Source organism: Ictalurus punctatus, chromosome 16, assembly GCF_001660625.3.
Source record: "Ictalurus punctatus breed USDA103 chromosome 16, Coco_2.0, whole genome shotgun sequence".
In the NCBI taxonomy this organism is placed as follows: Eukaryota; Metazoa; Chordata; class Actinopteri; order Siluriformes; family Ictaluridae; genus Ictalurus; species Ictalurus punctatus.
In genome coordinates, this window is record NC_030431.2 from 2,156,540 (window position 1) to 2,181,687 (window position 25,148).

Below are 25,148 nucleotides of genomic sequence, written 5' to 3' on the forward strand. Positions count from 1 at the left end.
ACCGAATACGAGTAGGTTACTCTGAATGAACAGGTCATGTGGTGGTGTGATTTGATGTCATGTGGTTAAGACTGAAGGTCTCCGTCGGGACCAAAATTGCATGAATTGGAGGTTTTTAATCTTCAAGCAGCACGAGCAAGCCGTCAAATAAAGACCACATGCACGTCATTAACGCGCATGTGATACGGCATCCTTAGTCACTGCCTGGTCAGGGTCGCAACGGGTTAAATTATCCTATTAGTTTGATTATACTTTGGGCAACAGAACCAACAACATTTTATTCGAGAGCAGGATAATAACTGCAATTAAAATACAGTCCGGCACACCCGAGTGGTTAAGTTTCAGTAGCCTTCCTGTCGGCGCCGACGAGTCCATTCTGCTCTGCCCTCCTCTCGTCGAGAAGACGTTTCCGCCGACAGAACCGGTGCTGTTCATCGCACCGTTCTGTGTAAACTCTAGAGCGTATGAAAATCGTCAGTTTCTGAAATAATCGAACCAGGCCGTCTTGCTCCAACCACCACGCTCAACCGAAGTCAATGAGCTCACATTTCCCCGATTCTGTTTGTGAACATTAACTGTAGCTCATGACGTAGCTATAAATAAAGGAGCATTGCTTCCAGCATAGCACCAGGACTGGCAGCTTGGTAGAAAAATGCTATGAGGTCATTGGTGAGCTTTTGCTCACCTCGATGTAGGTTTAATATTGTTGTGACTCACACAGGTAGCATGAGGTTTAAAAAAAAAAAAATACTGCATACCACAGCATACCCACAATTAGGACAATAAACTAGTAGATGAACAAAATAATGATGGAAACGGATAAAATATTTTGTTTGACTTTATTATTTTTTTCCAGACACATTGATTTCTGGACTACAGTAGATGATGGAAACCTTTCAGAAACATCTTTTTTATTATTATTATTATTATTATTATTATTATTAATAATAATATTTGAAAATACAAATATAAAAGTATACTTTCCACATCTGAGGCATGAGATCACCCCCCACCCCCCACCCTCCACCCTGACCCTATAATTATTATTATTATGATTTTTAAACATGTATTTAAATTTTTTCTTTTTTAAAGTTTATTTTACATCAAGGCTTGAGCAAGCCATACAAGAGGACCTGAAAGATGCTTTCAGACATCAGTTTCTTGCCGTTAAGATGTTCGCGTTTGAAGAAAGGCAAGTGTCAAGACCTGGAGGGGAAAGGAAAGGAAAGCGGCGGGGGTTTTTTTTTTCTTTTTTTTTTTTTTCTTCTTCTTCCTGTAGATAGCAAAGTGTGGAGGAAGCCTGGAGTGTGGGCTGTGACGGTACGACTAGAAATGACTTGCCTTACTAGTAGGCATGTACCAATATCACACGTTCGTAAAAAGATAGTGATTCATTTCACTTTTTAAAATTTTTAGTATTTCCTCATGAACAGAATCGCGCCATTACGATTGGCCAGAAGGAAATTCGCTATGCTGCATTAAAATTCTGTCCAAAAAAATGGATTAGAGTAGCCACTATACACGTATAAACACACGGTGAATCGGCACATGCCTACTTTTCAGACTGAAGATAAAGTTTAAAAAAAAAAACCCCAAACAAAAAGATCCCGTTGAGGCCACTAAAAATTCGACTCGCTCAGTGGTTAACAGTCAACACTTGAGTGTTTTTCACGCAGACACATTGGAATCAGTTTCCATAATTGCCTAAATTGAAGCCTGCAGTGTTCTCGACGATCGTTTCAAATCCAACGAACAACAGCTTTAGTCATAATGGAGAGATGGAGGGAAAAAAAAAAAAAAAAAGAGGTGATGATGAAAGAGTTGTCAAATAGCGATACACAGTCACCAGTGTATACGCAAACATAACTAGATCGTACGCTCCAAACACCTTCCCGCTCATATTTATTACAGGGATTTTCCCCCGTAGACCAGTAGACTAACTAGACTAGTTTGATGCGTGACATTCATCGGCTGTAAACGTAAAAAATTAACTTAAAGAAACTGAGCCATTCTACCTTAAAATCTACGCTAGAGCAGAAAATTTAAATTCAACTTAATTGTTTTTTTTTTTATATATATATATATATATATATATTGACCTGAACATTATTGCTGAAGTGTAAATGAATTTATACCACAGTGCAGTTGAATGCGCAAATCTGATTGGTCGTTAGTTCCGGCTGTACCACGAAGATCAGGTTAATATCGATGCGCTCGCTCTAATACGTTATCGTTGTACTCCACATAATCTAAGATGACTAAAAAACGGATTTTTAAAAAGATTTGTTGCTGTTTAACGAAGTAAAACCTACAATCGTTGGTAGGAAACGTTTATTTAACATTTCCATTGAATTTGTACAGTCACGAAGCTCCGGGTCGTGTTATTCCTTACTTATGATCTATGTAAAACTATCTTGCCAATCAGCTATGGTGTGTGTGTGTGTGTGTGTGTGTGTGTGTGTGACCGTACTAGGATGATGTTTTCCAAACTTTCACAGACCGATGAATGGAAGGAATATTAGATATCCGCTGAGTTTATATCACCTTCCTAGTCTCTGTCGTCGTTCTTTGTCAAGCGTACACCTTTTGTACTGTTCGTGTGTATTACCTAGAAAGGCGGATAAGGTGTTCTCTCTCTCTCTCTCTCTCTCTCTCTCTCTCTCTCTAAACTAAAGGTAATAATTTACCTTCAGTATTTTTATTTTTTTTTTTTAAAGCTGCACTACATTCACATTTCTAGGTTAAGGATAGATATTAAAGGTCCAAAAGATAAGGGTGGCACCCCTTGAATGAATGATATTTTAAAGTGTCCATAATAACAATAAGGACCATGTTCTATAAATGCCAGATTGTCCAGATTGTAAGTGCCGTAAAGGTTCGTCTTGGCACACAGCAGACGTGAAATCGTAAATTTCCTTTAGGGAGGCGAACCCCCCCCCCCGCCGCCCGCCGCCGCCGGACTGTTTTAGAATTTTCCGTTTACGTTTATAGCTGTACATACGCCCTACATGGTATCCCTACATTGTCTGTACTCTTACTAGGCAGTTTATCAGATAATCCTGCCATATAGCTGCTCATTTACAGCTCTGTAATTACTGATGGTAGCTTATCTGTTGCTGTGCACAGAAGGTTCTTCTGCGCTCAGAAACTTTGGGTGGTAGTTATAGGTGGTGGTATAGAACGTGTTCGCCACCTACCCGGTCTGTCAGTGGACACGGACCACCACTGAGCAGGTATTATTCGAGCGGTGGAATAAGCTCAACACGACGTTGACACGAGTGCCATAGGAAGTGTGTACGAGTATAGCAGGCACAGTGACGATGCGGGAGTTTTATTCTTCCTGGCCATTTTGTTACGCACCTACCTGCGGGTGTCCTGTTCGAGACTAGTCACCAAGTGTTTTGCCTGTGTTATGAAACAAAGGCACATGGTAGCGATTGTATCATGGATAGAAGTGTTCTATAAAAGTATTGAATTAATTCCTTATAACATTGACTGTAAACTATTCTTCTGCCACGCAATGTAGCCTGCGAACAGTAAGCTTTCGTCGCGAAGCAACATAACAGGCGTGCGCGTGTTTCACTACGGCTTCCGACGCGGCTCGTTTCATCCGTTCTCCGTCGTCCGTCGAGCGTCGAGTTCAAAGTAATCGCATGATCCGATAAACTGGCAAGCGAGCGTGTACGTACACAGCTTTTATACGTGTAAAAGAAATGAAAGATCTGTTTAAAGGCATAAAAAAAAGAGAAAGCGTACAAACATCCAATCAGGTAATTGCGTACTAGGACTGTAATTATGATTAATGATGAGAATCGGTGAAAAGATTTCCGAATTAAAATCTCCACTGACCTTTTTACTGCTTAATTAGAAAATTTAAATCATCATAATTATAACTACCATCCAAAGTAAAGAGTTGCGCATTAGGATTTAAGGTAGTATGGCACACTGCTTTAAAAAAAAAAAAAGAAAGAAAAGAAACAACAAAACAACATTCAATGGTGTGGATCCAAGTGATGCTTTTGTTTTCTGTCTCTTGCGATTCGCGTTACGATGATGAGAGTAATTTTGCGAAAGCTTTGGTTCATCGGAAAACCATGTGGACAAACGAAGCAGGTAAAAGGTGAAATTTGCGAAAGTTTGATCCTTAGTGGTCCTAAATGTGCTACAAACTACCAAGTCTACACAGCATCTAGTAATTAGTAGAGAGAGAGAGATGAAAGGAAGGAGGGAAAGCATGGCCATGGGAAAGTGAAATCACTACACGAGTATCAAAGACAGCACGTCGTTACAATACATGATTTTACACACTACCGAATACTAGGCATGTGCCGATGTCAAAACTCTCATGTCATGATAATTGCTTCACGTTTCATCATTGCATTTATCACAAGACTGTAGTGGGGGGAAAAAAACCCTCCCAAAAACGAATACGTCGATTAAAAATCGCCGCTCGCTTGGACGGGCGGTTCTGTCCTGGGTACAGAATGATGGGAACGCCTACTTCAAATGGGTCTCTTTTTTTTTTTCTTTTCTCCTCATGAGCACAAAGACAGCCAAAAATATTTGCCAGATATATATATATATATATATATATAAAAAACATTTTGACGTGTCCACAATAAATCCGTGTATATCGTATATCAAATATGAATTTGAGCACACGCCTACTAAATACAGTGATGAACTGAAGCTCGGGTGTGGTGGTGAAGGGGAATGGAGAGAGAGTACACTGGAGTATAATTAGTATATTCACTACTCTATCAACAACATCAACGAAAATATGAGTCATAATATTACCCCCCCCCCCCCCCCCCCCCCCTTCAAAATTGAAATCAGTGAAGGAACATCTTTTTTTTCCTTTTTTTAAAGTTTTGTATTTCATTTTTTTTTTTTTTTTTTGTACATTTGAACATTACAATAGTCATCTTTTTTTTTTTTTTTTTCTTCTTCTTCTTCTCAGTTTGTTTAAATTATTACTTGATCGTATCTCCAGATTGTGTAAAAAGCATCCAGCATTTCGCTTCACCTGGTTATTCGGAGCGTCGGTGTACATCGAAATGAAACAAAGTCAAACCAAAAAAGAAACGGCAACAACAACCAAAAAAAACAAAAACAACCCAAAGGATTAAAAACACGTATACATTTGCAGCAGGAAACAAGAGACAAATGTACAAATATACATCGATCAAATCATCACCTTCAACAAGCCACACTTTAAAATCATTTCATTAAACGTTATATCTCTGACCAAAACCCAAAAGTCCTTTATACAAGAAAAACAAAGTCAGCACAGCAGCTCTGGTTCTCTGCACGAACATATTCAGTGTCTTCTATCAGCTGTAATCTAAAATACGTCAATATTTTAGAGTCGATGCTGGCTATAGCCATGAAATGAGATCTGAGCTCCGAGGGCTAGAGACTGCTTTTCTTTTCGTTCGCCTCGCAGTGACATTCGTATGGCGTCTTCATACATGAAACCCTGGTCAAGGAGCGTTCGACATGTGCAAAAAAGGAAGCGGCTTTTTCAGAGGGCTTTTCCACTGGTCACAGTGCAATGATTTAGCCTTATACTCAGCTCAGCACGGGTCGCCTGTTAATTCGCCGATAAAATAAATTACTTTTTTTTTTTTTTTTCTTTTCTTTTCCTAAGCGTTTCCACCGTTAAACTCACAGCACTGAGGTATGGTATAAAAGGTTTGCCTTCTCGATTCATTTAAAAAGAAGAAGCTGCGACTAGGCATGTGCTGATATTCGATTACATCACGATCGTCCGTATAATATATATGTATATAATAGTCTGATCACGGCATTTATAGTCACGATGTGTGTGTGTGTGTGTGTGGTTTTTTTTTTTTCTTTCTCTTTTTAGAAGTGACAAAATTATTCATGCCACAATATAGAAATCCAGTGAATTAGGATCCTCGAGAACACGTGTTCTGCTCCCTCGGATGTCTAAAAAAAAAATAAGCACCCTTAGAAGATCTTTAAGTGTTCCTCTTGAACAGAGCGAGTACGTTTTTACTGGAAACGCGCACAGGAGCGATATTGTCAAATATCGCGATTATATCGTATAACCAATTATCAGCACACGCCTAACTGTAATGTACAGGCCAGATACCGAGTTCCAAAATCAGGTGGAACCGAGTGTACAGGACAAACAACAACACTAAATAACATAGTCGTTTTTTTTTTTTTTCTTTTTCTTTTCTTTACTTGTCAGGAGTATAAAAGTGTCAGGTCACACAGAGTAAAATCTCTCTAACACTACCTACAGTGTGCTTTGGATTGAAACATTGTTCTCTCAAAAGTTCAAGCTTGAATCTCCAGAGTGAAGATAAAGGCCTCCACCAACGTTATCTGTTTCTCCGACCGTGAGCAGTGCCCTGTAGTCACCGGTTTGTAAATATGCTGGTATGACACTTGGAAAATTATTCAGCTCGAGTATTTACACAGCAAGCGGAAAAACAGCTATCCGATTCGTCACCGGGGTACTTTACTGTATTAGAGTGACACCTACATAATAATCTGTTAAGACGTATATTTTCTTTTTGCTTATTCACATCCTGGAACAATTTCTTTTTGACACATGGTCAGAAAAATATTTACTTTCCCCCCCCTCCCCCATTCTGAGTAGGTTATATGCAATGACTGGAATAATATTTACATTAACATTTCTTTTTTTTTCTTAAATCTGAATTCACAATGTATTCATCTGAAAAAAAAAAAAAAATGCCATAGTATACATTTCTTTTTTCCCCCCCTTCCCCTAAACGACAAAAACAACACATAAAAAAAAAAAGGACCATAAAAATATTGGAGTCCTCTTTGTATTGCCCAAAAATAGGTAATTATGATCGACAATGAGACATCACAAGAATTAAAAACAGCTACTAAGATTGATTAGATCGGTTACCCTCTCGGTTTTTCACTCGCAATGAAATGTTCTCTCTCGTAGCTGTAACGCTGGATCGTTAACTGTTTTTGTGCAAATATGACACCATAAAATCGGAGCTTTACAACAATTGGTACCAAAGGTAATTCAGACATGACCAGTAAACACACAAACTACGCTTTCCAAAATGCCGAAAGAAAATTCACATGAAATAGAAATAATAATAATAATAAAAAAAAAAATCTAAATGATCACAAACCAACCAAACCATTTTTTTTTTTCTTCTTCTTCGTTGTTTATCAACTATGCAACTTAACCAACTAAAAGCATCAGAAAATAAAGAGAAATAAAATGCCATACAGAACAAATAAAAGCTACGTGGTTACAAGAGGGTGGTGGGGGTTATGGTACAGCAGTTGTTATTATTATAATTATCATTAATTTTTTTTTTTTTTTTTTTTTTTAAATGAGCTTAACATATCCTTTGTTCTTTTCTTCTTCATGGTGCCACCCCCTGTCCCTTTCACCAATGGGATGCTGCAGTGCTTGAAGTCTCAAGTCATCACCTGTACACGACCAGTTAGAAACTTCGGCCCTTCTTCCCAGGACCTCCAGATTTACACTGAGGAATCAAAACAGGTACAGTCTAAGTCATGTGCGTTTTCTGTGTGACATGCAGCTAATCACCAGAGCCTGAGCTACTACCATCCTCCACCGTCGGACACAACGCCGTTACCTCGGTTATAATACATGTAAGGATTTAAGCACTGCGTCGTGCTGTTATTCAAAAATAAACAACAATGAAGTTGGTTATTTTGCTATATCAGCACGTCCCAAAGTGTTTTTTTTTCTCTTACCACAGCAATTAAATAATGACGCGCGTCAATATATTTTTCCAATGAGGCTATTCGCGTGAAATTTTCACCAGACTTTGGTATTAACTCAAGAAATCCACACATTAAAAGTCCATAAATGGAGTTGTGTGTAATAAAGAGGAATGACACTGGGGGGGGGAAGTACTGAAGACACTAACTGAAATGTATTTAATGCTTCGTGGAGAAGCCTTTGTTTGTAATGACGCTTCCTGTATGAAGAAATTAATAGGTCGCAGTATTCAGTTGTGATTTTTGGCTTGTTCTTCTAAACATATTGCCTTTAAACCTTGTTCAGTTGGATTCGGGTCAGGTGATTGACTGACTGGGCCGTTCTACCCTCGATTTTTTTTTTTTTCCTCTGAAACCAACTGAGAGTTTCCTTTGCTGTATGGCGGCAGATTCTTCTTAAGAATCTCCCGGTAAAGGGCGCCATTCATCGTTCCTTCAATTATATGAAGTCTGCCAGTACCATGCGATGAAAAACAGCCCCACACCATGATGCTTCCACCTCCAGACTTCACTGCTGGTGTAGTGTTTTTAGGGTGATGTGCAGAGCGACAGCCAAGAAGTTCAATTTTACTCTCCCAGTATTTCATAGGCTTGTCCAAATGAGTTTCGACATGCCTTTTCTTTAGTAATGGAGTCTTGAGGCAGAGCGTGAGCAGTGGAGCGCATTGCCTATTGTTTTCTCTGTGACGATGGCACCTGCTGCCTCCAAGTGTTTCTGGAGCTCTCGGGCTACTCTTCTGACTCCCAGGTCAGAAGCCTTGCGAGGAGTGACGATGTTTCCACGTCTGCATACGATTCCTTCAATAAGGTTGCAACAGTCTGGGGAGAGCTCTTTACTTTTACCCATCATGAGATGTTTATTGTGTGACACCTTGGTAATGAAAAGCCTTTTTATAGACCACCAACTTAGTAACTCAGCGGATATTAATTTGCACACACAGGGGGTATAATTACTTCATCTGGTTCCTAGTGTGTTCAGTACTTTTATTATGGACTTTAATGTTCTTGAATTAATACTGATGTCTGGTGAAAATACGTATCTCCCCCACCGTATATGGTGTACGTGTCTTAATTAGCTCCCTAGTTCAGTAGTCAGCCATTTTAAGGGTGCTGTCAATCACAAAAATCAGGAAGTGTTCTCTCTATTTTTTTTTTTTTTTTTTAAATGGCAGATGAACTTTGAGCCAGGGTCCTTAGCATTGCCCAAACTTGTGTACACATTATACTGATTCATGACCTAGGGAGCTGATTAAACCCGAGTATGGGTGCGTCTCAACGTTCTGGAACATCCACGAGACAAGCTAAATCCTGTCATCACAGCATCTCTCTTTCACTTTCCTTTTGAAGAATAACACATTTAAAATAATTCTTTATTATTTACAATGTCCAGTATACAAATATCTGTGAATGAGTAATGTGTGCTGTTAAATAAACTATAATATGTGGCTAGACACATGTTAGCATAGTGTAGAGCGGTTCAGATGATGGTGTAGCTCAGGCTGTTGGCATTGTAGTAAGAAACATTGCTATGAGTGAATCTAAGCATTCCATAGGCTGTTGCTTTCTCCAAGAGTGAGTAAGTAAGTTCTTATAACAGATAAAGGGTATTTGTCATATAATAGATGCTCCAGTTCCCATGGCTTGCTGTACAGACAAGACTGTCAGATTAAATTTTTGTCCATAACTGTTTTATTTGTTTAAGGGTAGTAAAGCCACAGATTCCTAGACTCACTCTCGCACACTGTTCCTGTAGAAAAGACAGGCACAGCGATGTGGAAGTGATTCGAGTGGACAGGGCTGGGCAGGCTACTGCACGCCGAGTCGGAGATCTGACTCAATGCTACACGGAGGGATGCCCAGGGAGCTAATAGAGATGGACGCAAATCCACACTGGACTGAGATGACGAGAGGTGAGTCAGCTCTTTTAAATTCATTCTTAAGAGAATTCCTCTTCTGTTAAAAAACAGAGCATTTAAATCCCCTGCACTGTCAGGTCTTTGTAGCTAAGACCAATTTATTAGAACCTGAATCCATGTGAGTGTGTGTATAAATATATACACACACATATACACCTCCAAAAAATTTCATATATTCTAGCTTCATTACGGCTTATAGCTCATGGAAATGAGATATTAGTATAAAAAAAATTATAATACAGCAATGTTGACCCGAGAAGAGGTCTAATTAACTCAAAAAACTGTTGCGTTTCATTTGGAAATCAAGGTCCCAGCGTCTGAAGGAAGACGCACAGAATCCAAGCCGCATGAAGGTTCCACATCACCTGCTGCTTTTGGTCCACTGTGTGTGTACGCCCACCCTTAAGCACATCCCACACATACGTGATAAAACTGAGATCTGGGGAATTTGGAAGCCAAGTCAACACCTTCAACTCCTTTGTTCCTCAAACCATTCCTGTGTCTATAACAAGGTTTCCCAGCAGAACATTGCCCAGAGCATCACACTGCCTCGCCTTCTTCCTATAGTGCATCCTGTTGCCCAGGTAAGTTGTGCAGTGTCCCAGCCATCCACATAATGTAAAAGAAATCATTATTCATCAGACCAGGCCACCTTCTTCTGTGGAATTGGAACAGAAGTCCTAGCCTTTATGCCCCAGGTGCATCAATGACACTGTCACTGGTTCACTGGTTTTGCTTCCTTGGACGGTACTAATTAGTGCAAAGGCTAGCCTGTCTGGTCTGACAGCGGGTGCGTTGCTTATCTGGGCAATGTTCTGCTGGGAAACCTTGTGTCCTGGCATTCATGTGGATGTTACTTTGCTTTGTACTACCTACCTTAAACATTGTTGTACACCAAGTACTTTCAGCAGGATGATGCATCCTGCTACACTCCAAAAAACTGTTCAGGAATGGTTTGAGGAACAAAGAGTTCAAGGTGTTGACTTGGCTTCCAAATTTTGTCAAGTGGGATGTGCTTGACAAAAGTCCAATCCATGGAGGCCCCACAGGGTCTGCTGCTAACATCTTGGGGCCAGAGCTTCAGTTAATGTTCAACTCAAACAGCAGAATGGGGGGGACAAGGTGTGAGGAGAATGACCAGATTGGTCTGAGCTGACAGGCCAGTCTACAGTGGCACCAGGACGCATGCTTTTCAACCATGATGAGCAGAACGCACATCAAACCTTGAGGTGGATGGGCTACAACAGCAGAAGACTAGAAAATGAATCACCTTTTATTTTTCCGGTCTTCTGCTGTTGTACCCGATCCACCTCTCGTGCATGCTTTTCTGCTCACCACAACTGCATGGAGCGATGGAGTTAATATATTCTTCCTTGCAGCTTGAACCAATCTGCCCATTTCCCTCCGACCTCTCTCATCAACAAGGTGTCTCCACACAGAACTGTCACTCATGCAATGTTTTTTTTTTGGTGCACGCTTCTGTGTGGAAATCCTCAAACCACCCATCAAGTACCAGTGTCCATGATCAAAGTCACAGAGATCACACTTTTTCTGTTTGATGTGAACATTACCTGAAGCTCTTGATGCGTCTCTGCATGCAGGCGTTCCTAATTTTAAAATCCTAAAGTTACCTCCAATATAAAAGATGATTTAATTCTGACTGCAGGAGCTTAACTAATATGATCTTTGCTGGAAGAAAGCAAGGTTAAATATATAACATTGCGTGTGAGAATTCAGCCCCAGCAACATTTGACTGGTTTTCCCAAACTGCTTAACATGCTAAGGTTAATATTTAAAACAGTAACCATAGAAATAGTCTATGACTGCCCACGTTTTCATTTGGCTTTGTTACTGGGTTGTGCAATGGTCTTGAACCCTGCTAAAGAATCTCAAGGACAAAGCAACAGCACAGTCTTGTGTAAACTCTCCACTCGCTTCTAGTAATGAAATGCATGAAACTACTGAAATAAAGCATGCGCGTGGAAGACGACGCCTTTGCTCTACCATTCCATGCAGTTTCCTGCTAACATTCAAGCTTAAACATATGAAAGGTGAATAGTTCCATAAATGCGAGAACAGGTGGGGGAGAAATTAGGACTGAAATGAGTCCATAAATGCTGACACAGTGATGGATACAAAGCACCATTGAGCAATATAAAGGAAATATAATACCTCCACTGAGATGGCGACCGACCACCTGTTAGGTTTCAATGGTATCCGTTTGTAAAAGCCGTCGCAATCAAGGGGCCCTAAAAGTATACAGTTAGTGTGAATGTCAGCAAGCATTGTGAGAAAAGTAAGGACATTTTCAGCCACAGGATTGTTATGACTGCTCAATGTAGGAATAGGACAATCATTTAAATAAAGCTATTGTGTGCAATCTTCATAAACATACAAATTCACTTTTAATCACATTTCTCCTTACCGCCAACAGTAGTACACCATAAATAACATTTTCGATACCATGAATGAGTAAAATGAAGCCTACAGATGTAGTCGCTAACTGGTCCCTAACAGCGTTAGTTCACAGTCGGTTGTTCGAGGTGGAGGATTTCTTTAACTGAGAGTAGAAGCATCACAAACGACAAATTTCAGGGGTAGCTAGTGGAGCACTCCAGAGCTTTACCGAGTCTGACATACATGCTTATTTTCATCCAGGAGGTTTGATGTGTACTGGCTCTCATTCATGCTAGCAAGATAGCTTGAATACTTCAAACACCCTCCAAAACGACGGAACGTCCACCCTTGTCTCTTCTCAGCCTCGAGACGATCAATTTCCCCCTCCATATGCAAATCCCCAACGCTGTCTGATTTCCTGATTGCGCCGGTGAAGCGAACCGCCCACGCCGCAGATTTAGGGGGCAAAACGGCAAACTGTCAACATGTCTTTTCGTTAAAAAAAAAAAACACACCACCTCCCGGTTCTTATCGGGCCTGTCATCAGCCCATTGTGATCGTGACGGAAGCGCTTCAGAAAGAAGTTTAATCCATATGAATAAATCAAAGTCTGCTCTGGCAGGCAGGCAGCTTCAGGGTCTCTAATCAGGCAGATTCAGAGGGAAGGGTTTGCGCCTAACCCCCACCAACATTCGTCTCAGTGGAGCACAACAGCTTCTAACATTAAATTCCTACTGGTTGCGTGTTCGTTTCAGTATTACTCAGATCAGCGCCTGAAAGTTAAGCATTTTCCCCCCGCTCTAACACAGTTGATTCATTTCATCATCTAATGATAAAGCTCTTCACAAGCTCATTTAGAGTTGAACACTGAACTCCAGAGCACCAAGGAGCCTCCAGGGCCAGTAATACAGAGTAATAAAGCAGCAAATGTGGAACCGTTCGCCGGATCGCGGCCCCTACAGTACCGCGGTGTGGCTAATTGTTGACACGTGTCGCAGAAATAAACACAGAGGAGCGTTTCGCCTTCCGCATCATTTCCCGTGCTAATGCGCCGCTCGGAGACATCATCCGCTCCCGGCCCAGCCTTCGACTCCGATAACACCCTCAGAGGAATTAACTCAACCTGAAACCACACCACTACACATTAACCTCTCATCTCTGAGCAAATCTCTGCACAGACACGTCCCCAATAAAGCTACGGACGCGTGGCACGCAACCCTATTTCAAAGCACCGTGGGTGTTTAACAGAGTATAAGTTCAAGCCATTTGGTCTGTGGGGGTTTTTTTTTTTTAAAACCGTCAGCTAACATTCTCGACGTGACTCGTGTGCACGCGCGACCTGCAAGCAAAGAAAGGGAGAACTGTTTCTAGCCTCGACGCAAAGTGATCTTCGGAATGAGGATAATTACTTGATAACTGTATTATAATTAGCATTGTTCAGCAAATATAATAGCGGGCGACAAAAAGGCTATTCAGTTCACAAAGGCGGGGGAGGGGAGGCCCAGGATGACTGGCGTTATACACCATATCTGCTGTTGAGCTGGTTAAGACACTTAGTTGTGCGAGACTGAGCGTGTGAATAATTGAATTTCAATTTGGCACTTCATTACAAATGCATCCTTTCGTTTTTTTTTTTTTCTTCCCCAAATTGAGAGCTGCAGCGATTCAGAAATAGGCGCTGACATCTGTGACATTCAGAGGAGGAATCTGCGCTCTGCCAGCAAAAAAGCCAATTAAAGCAACTTTTGTGCAGCGCCGTGCTTTTGTTTAGATATGGTGTCAAAAGCAGCTGCTTGTTACAGAGACACTGGAATTCGATTGACTCATTTCTAATCACGCACCCTGGTCCCCCCCCCATCCCCATCCCCCTTCTCAATAAGTTTGTGATGCTGTTTTGCCTCTTCCCTAAATTTCAGGCACTATTCTGATGGATTTCAATAGCTCCTGATTCATATGTACATGAACGTTTTTCGCACGCGTAGAGCGGTGATTAATTCAACATACATGCTCCTCTACAGACCGCTGCGTTGGCAATAAAAAGGCTCACTTTAGATGACTAGTTTTGCACAAAAAAAAAATTCACCCAATAAACCTGCACTACAAACCTAATGTTCTCACACGGTTACCTCAAAGAACTCATTAAGTCATCATGAATAAGCTTGATTATGTGGTTTCAGATTTTAATTCTGGGTGATAACTTTTATTAAGTGGCTTCATTTCTTAATATTAAAAATAAAAAAAAAGTCAACAACTAACATCTTGGCTGATTGAATTAATTTTGTGGTAAATTAAAATGTTCCTCTAAGTGAAGCCTTCAGCACTAAGACGCAATTAATCTTTGACTCAAAAACGAGGCCAGAGAAAAATAAGTCAATCTTAAAACAGGGAGAGAAACAGAAAGAGATTCCCCTACGGGTACAGTATGTACTTTCAGAACAGACAGCTTGCAGGTGGGGTGAGATCCGACGTGGGTTATACTCACAGCAATGCCGTGGCTGAAGCCGGAGCCAGGCTGAGGACTAGCAGCACTGATGTAGTTCCCCACGGCCGATTCCTGACTAGTCGGGCCGTACAGATCGGCTACGGGCCCCGGACTGTTGGCACCCGGGAAGGCTCCAGGTCGAGCGGGGTTAGCGCCTGAGTGAAAGAAACACGCAAATACACAACGTTGAGGCAGGAGTCCTCAGGGCCGTGTCAAGTGTGATACGCACAAACCGAGACCAACTGGAGATTGGCATAACCACAACATATGTGGAGATATTAAATTTTTTTTTTTGTAGAATATTGAAGGTCTGGGAACAGTAAAGCTAAAGACCAACAGCAACACCAGCAAAGAGAGTGGCGCTGAAATGCCTACTAATGACCTGGAATGCCATTTAGCTCTTATTACCATAAAACCGTCATTAAACCTGTATTAAAACGATACCCGTATTTCTTAGAAGTATCGAGAGGCACCAGAGGTGATTAGCCGTAATCATGTTCTCGTGTATGCACATGCTATACGGGAAAACCTCACGACTTTGGGCGAAGTCATGCACAAGAGCATTCGGCATGCAGTCACATGATGAATCCGGCATGCAGTCAAGCTGTCCTCTGCCGAGAGCACGGCTCACACAGTCGCCGTTCAAATTACGGGACTTTTAACATGCCGACCGTGTTAAACGTGCAGTTTCTCTAATCTAAACGAAAGGCGTCCGGTGTCTCGTGTGAGCGTGAGATCACTTGTGGCTGTAAGTACTGATTAGAAGGTAATAGTGATAATTACTAACACATCGCTGAAGTAAACAAGTCTTTATTTTAAATAAAGCATGAGAGGTGCTGGAATTAAATAAAGATGCCATGCTTACATTATAAATAAATAAATAAATAAAAAATGCTCAGAGCTCAGATGAACGGTAGAACATGGCTTCTGGCGGTGTTTTGTCGCTAACGGACGGTCATAAAAGCGATAGCATTTGAAGATATATAGTTTGCCAGTCAATCCTTCGGTTCAACTTGCCGATATCATTAGGCTCGTCGTTACAACCGTGCAGTCTGGTCGATAAAATGAAGACGAGATTGGGAAGGCTTCATCGTAAGCACGCCGCACACTTTCTAAATCGCCTCCGCCGCCACCGTCACAACAGCGTCCCGCCAACTCCGAGAGTGACACACCGACGCGCTGACTAATACGTCTGAGTCACGGTTCGCTTTGGAGAAAGCAGACGATCCTGTCCTTCTGGTCCAAAGACAAATCCTCCTCGCCGACTTCAATGCGTCAAACTGCGAGCACGCGCACGATCGCATTCGTACTGTCCACGCGACGGATGACTCCGTTCAGTCTACTGTACCTGGCCTACACCGAGATAGCCGAACGTGAGGGAGAATAATGCGTAACTCCAGGTCTTTCTTACGAGTAGCCACATCGGACTTATCTAAACAGCACACGTTCTAATAGGCCTGCTTATTAAGCAATTACGGCCGTTTTCACTTTCAACAGTAATCCTCATTTCTTGTAATTGGTGGATTCTGTTGAGGCAAGTGCACCGTGCTCTCTCTATCTCTCTGGGTGTGTGTGTGTGCAAGCAGGAGGATTTATGTTTCAACTTAAACCCCCAGGCTAGACTGCTCCTGCTATTAACTTTAATAGGCAAACATGAGTTAACACTTATTGGCTTTGACTGGTAGCTCAGTGGCACCGTCCTAATTAAACCAGGGGCTTGTGATTACGCGGCAGTTTTTAAAGCACAGGTGACTTGTGCGTCCTGCGCTGGTGCTCAGAGTTAGGGCTGTAATTTATATATATATATATATATATATATATATATATATATATATATATATATATATATATATATATATATATATATATATATATATATATATACACACACACACACCTTTTGTCTTTTCCTGCAGGATGACAAAGTGCTACCAATTGGCAGTGGGAACCGGGCAAACACCAAACCAAGAACAAAAGAGCTACTCTGTCCTCCGTCTTTCACCGAGGTATTTTTCCTTTTCCGTCTATTAAATGACAGACACTCCACATAATCAAATAAAAAGCATGTCTAATCGTCAATACGGTGAAGTTCTCTCTGAAGAGTTGTTTACGTCGCGTTTTTGGAAGGAGTCTCCAGCGCCAGCAATTTGTAACCGTCAGAGGTAAAAGTTTTCCAATATAACACTGATGACAAGCCGCACGTTCTGTCTTATTAACGTGAAGAGAGAGGGTGCTGAGGGAACGACTGTTTATAACAGCGTACGACGTGTCGTTCTTTAATAAATATACTTTTTTTTTTTTTAAATGCTGCGGTATCAAGGTGGTAACGGTAAATCCGCCAGATCACATCACCCAAACGCATTTTCCTAGAACAGCATGCCTCCGTGTGTTCTACTCCTTAATCTAACACTCACACACACACTTCCTCCTTACGGTTATGGGATAAAGTGCTTCGTTGCGACCCCACAAAGCCCCACGATACACTGATTATGTTTACATTGCCACAGCAACCAAGATACAGGAGACAGGTTGACAGCACCTCATATCAAGTATCACCTTAATCCAATAGAAGTTTATCTCTCAATGTTCCTGACCTATATTAAAAGCAATATTACTGTCATATATTGCAAAAACCGAGACAGAAATGCGCCTTACTGCCTCGGAAGCCACCGTGGGGGGATAATAAAGCCGAGGTGTCGTTTACGTCTACCTGATAAAGGCAGTGAAATATGTAGAGGGGGGGAAAAGAAAAGGAAAAAAAAAAAATAGCAGGCAAACAAGGGAGCGAATGCAAAACGATTCCATTGCTTCTGAAAACACACAAACGCAGATGTTTAACACATTACGGCTATTCTTGAGTAAGGGCTCCAGGCAGGTCCAGGTGAGGCCTGACTACAGTAAATACAGAAGTTTCATTACTGTATAGCTCACAGTCCCGGGTCTCTGAGCAACCCCCCCCCACCCCCCTTCCTCTGGGGTACCACTGAAACTGAGCACGATGAAATGTGCACAGGCTGGGCCCAGGTCCAAATCAGGAGATCTGTGTAATCTTCAGTGTAAAGCACGGGGACTAAGTATGCCTTTCCTCGCCGGCTGCCAAAGCAAATGAGGCAAGACAGGCGAGGAGAGGCAAGGCGGAGTGCCTGGCAGGCCTCGGACCACCTGGCTGGAGCTGCCACCAAGGTAGTCATTATGACTATTGCACACGGGCAACGGCACGCAACACTACACCGGACCGTCATGTATTCGGGCTCACAGTGCTCTAGGTGCCACAGACATGGAGGCCCATGGAGGACCTTCTGAAAATGGCCAAGCAATGAGCCTTGACTTGCTGTGAGACAGGGGGGTCATGCTCACAGATAATGGCTCTGCAACGTGAATTTGAATTGATGTTGCCCGTTTAGGTCTCAGGTGAGATTTCAGCATTATAGCCACGGTTTAAAAGTGTTTTTTTTTTTTAAACAGAACATTTGGCAGCAGAGGGCTCTAAAATGATTAACTGCCCCTTTAGGAGAAACTCTAACTAAACTTGGGCTAGTTACTGTTCACAGAATTTTTTAGAAGTGAAATAACACTAATGCCACACAAGCTTAAAGCATCATGTCAAGCTAGACAAAACAGCTCGAGGATGTTCCAGGACGGCCGCGCTTAGAATCCGGATCAGACGAGTGTTGGATGAAGGTGACTTCTTGCTTTTAATGCGCTACACGAAGTGACAGGAAGGGAATTAGCTCGGTTTCTTACCGTGATTTTAACACTTCGTCTGAAATGACATCTGGTAGAAATTCTGAATGGAAAGTGACTTGGTCTGTAAGTGAAGTGTCATTAAACTGCTACTCAACACATCCTTATTTAAAAGCTACAAACAAACAGGGCCGAGTCCGGACTCATCCGGGTTTTTTGAAAACAGCATACCATGCTCCTTCAGTATGTGCGCTAATGATGAATACAGGGGTAAAGAAAGTGACCGAGTCATCCGTTTTGGCATGCTTGCAAATTGTGCATGCATGCTGATGTAGCTTCGTGCAAAAAAAAACAAAAAACAAAGAAGGGATCTACAACACGCAAAATGAAAGACCTCTCAAAGGGAGAAATAAGGATGGCTAAATGAATACATGAAATAAAACCCAGCATGCAGTGCGTCTAGGGGAAACCGATCAGATGCAGATGTTCTTCAGAAGAATAAATGAGGTGTCTTGCGAGTGCAAGATGTGACGGAAGAAAGTCAAGAACCAAAGCAAAAAAAAAGAGGAGAGAAAAAAACAAACAAACAAAGGTAAAGGCAGCAAAGGTCTAGGACAGAAACGCACCATACAAACCTGGGCTCTTAAACTGATCCGGGCTGTGAAGGTGCTGCAGGGGAGAGTTGCAGGCGGATGTGGCGTGCTCGCTTTGCAGCATCTGAGCCGCCTGAGGCCCCAGGGAGCCATAGTCGGCAAAGGAGCAGGGAGCCCCCCGCTGGTCACTGGGCGCGGAATAAAACCCATAATCGGGAAAGCCTGGGAGATACAGTACAGGATGGGGGAGGGGGAGAAGGAAGGGGGTTAAGGGGTGAGGGGTGGGTTGCCATCATTTGGGGAAAAACTCTTTCATTGTACACAATCATGTAGGCAAGGTGTGTGTGTTTGCGTGGTGCTGGTGAGAGTGGCTAGAGATCTAGAGATAGCTACACGGCTCTAGATGCTTCCCGCCCTTTCTATATCCAGCCTCCGATTTTCAGAAACACACTGCATGACTAAAATGGAGTGAAAGAATTGGCTACCTGCTACAACCGATTAGAAAACTACCTACAGCCGGACAAGGACATAATCACCGGGACACAAAACTAGTCCGCACAACCGAGACGATCAGTGTGGAGCAACAGATCGCCGCTGAAAATCGGTCTCCTCCACACGCTGGCATTCTTCAATAGTCCCTTTATAGAATCCGTCGTTATCTTCTCCAGAGAAAGAAACGTGTATTCACACAAAAAAATTTCAGGAATCGATTTAAAACCCTGTCACATTCTGAGATTCGACCAAACACCCGGCACTGCGCATCTCTGTGCGATAAAGGAGGCCACGTTCGTGTTTACTGGGCATAAACATTAGGGAGGGTCAACAGCACATGGCACTGCACTTATCACACCACAAAACCGCCTTCCTTTCACTCAAACGGTAGATTATGAACGCTTCAGAGAGCATCACTGACTAGCGTGAGCCGACAATGAGAGTTTGTCAGAATAACTGAAGATGGTGATTTCGTTTTGAAAGCCACCGGTAAGCGCTCGCGTGTCTTTCCAGCTCAGGTAATTCAGTCAAGCAAGCAGCACAGGCGTTTTACTCTGGGTATTCGTTTTCCGTTCGTGCCCCTAAGCAAAAAGGAAGGGCTCAGAGCATCGCATCGCATCGCCTCACCCAGCTAGAGCAGATGATACCGTCAGTAACAGTGTCCGCAGATGCTACCGCAACTTCCTTATGGGTAATGTGCCTGCTTCATATTACAGAATGCAGCCCGAGAATGGCACCGTGCCTTTCCCCCCCCCCCCGAAATATGTACACTATTTAAAGGACTCGGAAAAAACCTGGGACTGTAATGATCTCCCTTAAGGACATGGAAGAATCTGGAACGAGAGGACATCAGTACCTACCTATTTCTTGTTAAAATTCTCATCATATTTTTTTTTTTATAGAAAATGTCCCACAGGTTTTGGAGCCATACCATTACTCCATCAGATGTGGGCGTTTTTTTTTTTTTGTTTTTTTTTCAACGAACGAGTAAAAAAGCCGTAAAAGCAACAATCGCGGAGAACCTCACGAGCTGTACTTCTGGCCTTGAGAACATGTTTTACGATCTAAAAGACAAAACATTCAGTGTCTACACAGCGCATAAAGGCTTTGTAATAGATCACTGGCTCTTACGGTGGGGCCCATAAATAGCAGAGATAGTATTTATTATATTTAATTAACATTTTTTTTTTTTTTTTTTAAATTTATAGTCATTTGAATGTTATTCCAAACCCCGATAATTAAAAATAATAATAACAATGTTCATAAATAAAAGCGTCTTGAGGGGTGGGATTTGTTTTACAGTTAAACGGGTTTCCTGGTCGCATAAAAAGTTTGGGAAGGCCTAAACTTTCGATGTTGCTATTAGCGATGTATTCCGAGTGCACGAGCGATGGAACGAAGCTTTATTGGCGTTAGCATTAGTAAAGTAGCTGCCGTTCAGCTATAGTGCACTTCCCAGTAGAATGTGTGTTTCATCCTCAGACCGGCCGAGATTAGACACCAGCTGCGACATCAATCACTGGTACTTTGATGGTGGGAAGAGCTTTTACATGAATCTTACATAAATGTTGACTTACATAATCACTCAGTTGTCTATATATATATATATATATATATATATATATATATATATATATATATATATATATATATATATATATATAATCAAACCAACTATTCTGAACAGACAGACAGTGAATACTGTGGAAAGTGCTTCTGTAGTAGCGGTGTGCTGCTTTTTTTTCCCCCCCTGCAGTCCTCCGAAGTCTCTCCCACTAAGTGCCACTGTCCCTAAACCAACTGCAGGCAGGGGGGCAGATAGACTGCTTGCTCGCTCCCTCTCTCTCTCCCCTAATGACTCATCTCTGATAGGACTGCAGCAGCCTTGGAGTCTGCACTGCCCACTGCGGCTCCTGCTGCTGACTCACCACGTCCGCATCTGCTCACACACACACACGAAATGCTAGACGCCTTCTGTCCAATTGTCTGTCTCCATGTCCCTTTCATGTGCCTTCATCAGGCACCTGGCACGTACACACACACATCTGCTCAGTGCCACACAACTGCATGTCCTTAATACCCCATCATTGCCCCGTCTCCTGCCAATACAGCCCGCATTTCCACACGTTCTCCACTCCTCTGTATTTGACCGAACACCTCGAATAGAGAAAGAGTTGGACATCTGAGCGATGGTGGGGTGATGCCAGACCAGGGGTTTGGGAAGACACTGGACTGGCATACAGCTCATGAGATGGCCCATGCCCCTCTCGCTACTACCTCACTGTTCTGTAACCGTACAACTTTCATGGTAAATAGGCATTCCTTTCAGCTTCACTTAAATTGTTCCAAGACCAAATACAATACGAGAAAAAAAAAAAAAAAAGGGGAGCGTGAAAGAGACGACTTCTATTTAATCCATTTTTAACGTGCATGCAAATAGCTCGCCGTCCTTGAGTTTCAAAGTGGGTTCCGGGCTCCTCACTAATTAGACAAGCTTCCTCGGCTTCCTCTCTGCACTCTAATTAGAATCTTTAATAACAAACAAGCGCCGACCTTTACAAAAGGCTTCGCCACAATCTCCTCCATTAGCTAAACGGATGAGGAGAGGAGAGGAGGAGTGAGAGAAGAACCGCCCCCCCAACGCACCCCGCTACAGCCAAAACACCATCCGAGGAGCTTAGGCCTTGCCAGGCGCACACAATGTCGGCTTCCTGCCGTGGTCTGTTCAAGGCGTCTGCAAATTCCGAGTGTTTTTGGGAAGAGGGAAGCGACAGGACACAAGGACGGCATCAGCACACAACAAATACACATGGCGGCTTTGTTTGCTCTGACACGGACAATTAACCCTCAGCTGGCGACATCTCGCAACCGGGAAGGTCTTATCTAATAAAGGCAGGCAAAACGACTTTTATTGTTCAGGTAGATTGCCTCTAATGATGGTGCCATCAGTGTAAAGAGATATGAATAAAAACGGGCCTGCACGAGGGGGGGAGGGGGGGGAGAAAAAGAAAGTGGCTCTTCAGTGGATGGCAGGAGCGTGAAAGAGACACCATCTGGGAGTGCTGCAATCGCTCGGTTATCTTCCTGCACTAATTTTCTTTTCGGCGCATACAAATGATTTACTTCGGGCAAAGGTGAGAAACAAAGTGCGATTGAGCCGAAGAGCCTTTATTTTTTTTTTTTTTCCCTCCTTTTAACATCAAAGTTAGGGAAATAATGGTCTCTCTCTGATCTTTTCCTTGTACAGCATATGTTTCTCTCCATGGTGTGTACGACGGAACTGATTGTGTTGTCGGCTTCCTCTGGGAGAGGCGGAGCGGTGGAGTGGGTATGGATTAAAGAAAGGCGTTTATTCATACGGCGCGAGAGCAAATTTGCTGCATGCTAATGAACAAACATCAAATGTGTGAGCTGCGCAGACATCTGCTGCTAAACTCTATCCTAACTACAACAACCGGCGACATCACACAAGCTCCGTGTTTGGAGTAATGGAGTCGCCCGTTTGTGGTGTGTTAAAGCGTGCGACGCGAGTGTTGTTCTAACCCTCGAACAAAAACGATAAATGATCATCAAAACATTTTTTTTCTCCTTCCCCTAATCACGTTCAAGAAACCGAGATGAAACACCACTGACGGACACGGAAACTGCTGTAAGTCTTCGGAACAATTAAAAGCATAGAGAAGAGCTCGACCACCCGGGCGTTGCTGTTCGGACTTTTGTCGTATTTCCACGCATTTGTCCGTGTGTAGAATTTGTATAATTGTTTGATGTCGGTAGGGGTGTGTCTCGTATTGCCACTCGCGTGTGACCGAATGATCTCGTCTCGCCTCGCGTAACGTGTTCTGAACGTTCTCAAAGGCTTAAAAACACCATGCTGCTACAAGAATAGCTCCTATACAAATCCAGGTCTCATTGTACATCACGCCCGGGTATGCATATAACACCGAGCGAGACGAGACCTCCAGGTGTTCGGGTAGGTGTCGGTGATCTTAAACCGAAACAGTGGTTCAGGATGAATGCACACAGATCTTATCGTCAGCCACCCCCACCTCTAATCAACCAATTATTAATGGTCTGGCTATCAGCCTGAAACAAAAGACCACCACTTCACCATTTCTTTCTTTTTTTTTTTTTTTTAATCCCGTAGTCTAATTGGATGTAATTACTCATCTACAAAACAAATGAGTAGGTCGGCGTTGCTGTGGCGACCAGAACGGTGGGTCCAACAGTGCGAATTGTTTCACCGAGGTTCATTTCTGTGGATAATTATCACTCCTCTCCTTTCTCTGCCTTTTGCCCAGTCCCTGAAGGGTTATCGTCGGCTACCGCTAATTCAGCTGTCTTCATCTATTCGGTCTGTCCCTCCCTCGCTGTCTTTCTGCATACTGCCATCGAGTGTGTGGCTCTCTTCAAGTTAATAAATGCTGCTCTCTCATTTTCACTTTGCCAGATGACTGCCTCAGAGAAGGACTTCCAAACCACTGCCCTGAAAGTACGACTTTTTTCCTCTGGTGAAAAGAGCGGGCGCGGGTCTTTCACTCGTAAAAGGAGGACTGACATGTCAATCCAGTGCGTATTCTCCCAGCATTTTACCACTTCGGGGCCTATTTGAGGAGTCAAACGTGATTATCCTAATACCAGTGCTTCAATGATTATATACACACACGCACGCTGTTTCTACTTCAAATCCCTGGTGGCCATCAACTGCACTTCCAGGCCAAATGTCAATAAACCTGTCAGATGCCTTCCCAAATGAGCTTTGAATTTCAGAGCAGCTATAATGAGCGATTTCATTTCCACTTACGAAGAGGCCCGGAGTTAGCTTTCACTTTTCTTTTGAAAACGGGCTGTTTCTGAATGAACTGCTGAGTAATTAAGACCCCTCGATGAGTCACTCTGACAGTGCTGACATTTCCCAAACAGTTAATATTAAATGTCTTGTCATTTTGTCCTGACAGAGGCTAATGGGTGTTAACAGATGATTTACTCCCGTCTCAACATCATCCGTATCTCTAGCCGCTCAAATGTCCCGGAATGCTTAGGACGCTCATATGCGTGACTCAATGTAGAAGTATGAAGAAGTCTGAAGGACGAAATCTGGACTTGCATTCCTCGGAAAAAAAAATGGAGAACATTCCAGCGAGACACTGTGGTCGTGTACTTTACCAAAAACCGACTGACACGAAATCTGCACGGCCCCGGAACCATCGGGTACAACCACAGACAACAACGTGGTTCCATGACGCTGCAGAATGAAAGCGAGAACATGCACAGCTGACTGTTGAGCAGCCGTGGTGAACATGGAGAACAGCGAACAGCTCAGACGCAGCACCGAATCAAATACCAAGCATGATATTTGGCTCACACCTGCCGGACGTGCAATAGGCCAGGAAAACCAAGCTTAAGTCTTACCGAGCTCCACCACTTCTGGCAACCAGAGAACAAACCTGGATCAAACTCTAGGTCACATTAACCACAGAAAAAAAAAAAACCCCACCAAGAAATAGCGATTGTAAAGTAATGCGAGTCGGATCAAGCTTTCATATTGTCTTAAAGGTCACGATGAGGAGGGAAAAACGAGAAGATGATCAAAACTTTCTGCAAGAACTTATCCGTCTCTGTGAGTGGGGAGATGAAAGCGGCCTACAGCTGAGCACCTCTGGAGTATGCTTCCCCCTTTGAAGTTCACGATGGTTCCTCCCAGAGGCCCTGTCTGAGCATCTGCCCATCACAGCTGCGCAGAGGAAACCATCCCGAAACGGAGGGGGAGCAGCGCCTCTCTAACCTTTATGTGTAACATTTATCTTC

General features: G+C 42.8%; 1 protein-coding gene and 1 long non-coding RNA gene across 12 annotated transcripts in view; one reads left to right on the plus strand and one right to left on the minus strand.

Annotated features, from left to right (window-relative positions):
- Positions 1 to 2,076: 2,076 nt before the first annotated feature.
- The window catches only part of msi2a (musashi RNA-binding protein 2a), a 217,616-nt gene continuing 194,544 nt past the window's right edge, over positions 2,077 to 25,148 (minus strand). For 4 of the 10 annotated variants that reach the window (XM_017489014.3, XM_017489010.3, XM_017489018.3 and 1 more), the window contains 4 exons: positions 18,882 to 19,070; positions 14,572 to 14,726; positions 11,865 to 11,941; positions 2,077 to 7,514 (listed from right to left, as the gene is read on the minus strand). In XM_017489014.3, the coding sequence (XP_017344503.1) occupies positions 11,900 to 11,941; positions 14,572 to 14,726; positions 18,882 to 19,070 (386 nt within the window). In that variant the 3' untranslated portion in view covers positions 2,077 to 7,514; positions 11,865 to 11,899. The remainder of the gene's footprint in view (positions 7,515 to 11,864; positions 11,942 to 14,571; positions 14,727 to 18,881; positions 19,071 to 25,148) is intronic. The other 6 variants (XM_017489012.3, XM_017489016.3, XM_017489019.3 and 3 more) reach the window with 4 other exon arrangements.
- LOC128635180 (uncharacterized) overlaps positions 7,433 to 25,148 on the plus strand; it is a 31,775-nt gene continuing 14,059 nt past the window's right edge. For both annotated transcript variants that reach the window (XR_008398070.1, XR_008398071.1), the window contains exons 1-3: positions 7,433 to 7,531; positions 9,530 to 9,686; positions 16,488 to 16,577. This is a non-coding gene — a long non-coding RNA (uncharacterized LOC128635180). The remainder of the gene's footprint in view (positions 7,532 to 9,529; positions 9,687 to 16,487; positions 16,578 to 25,148) is intronic.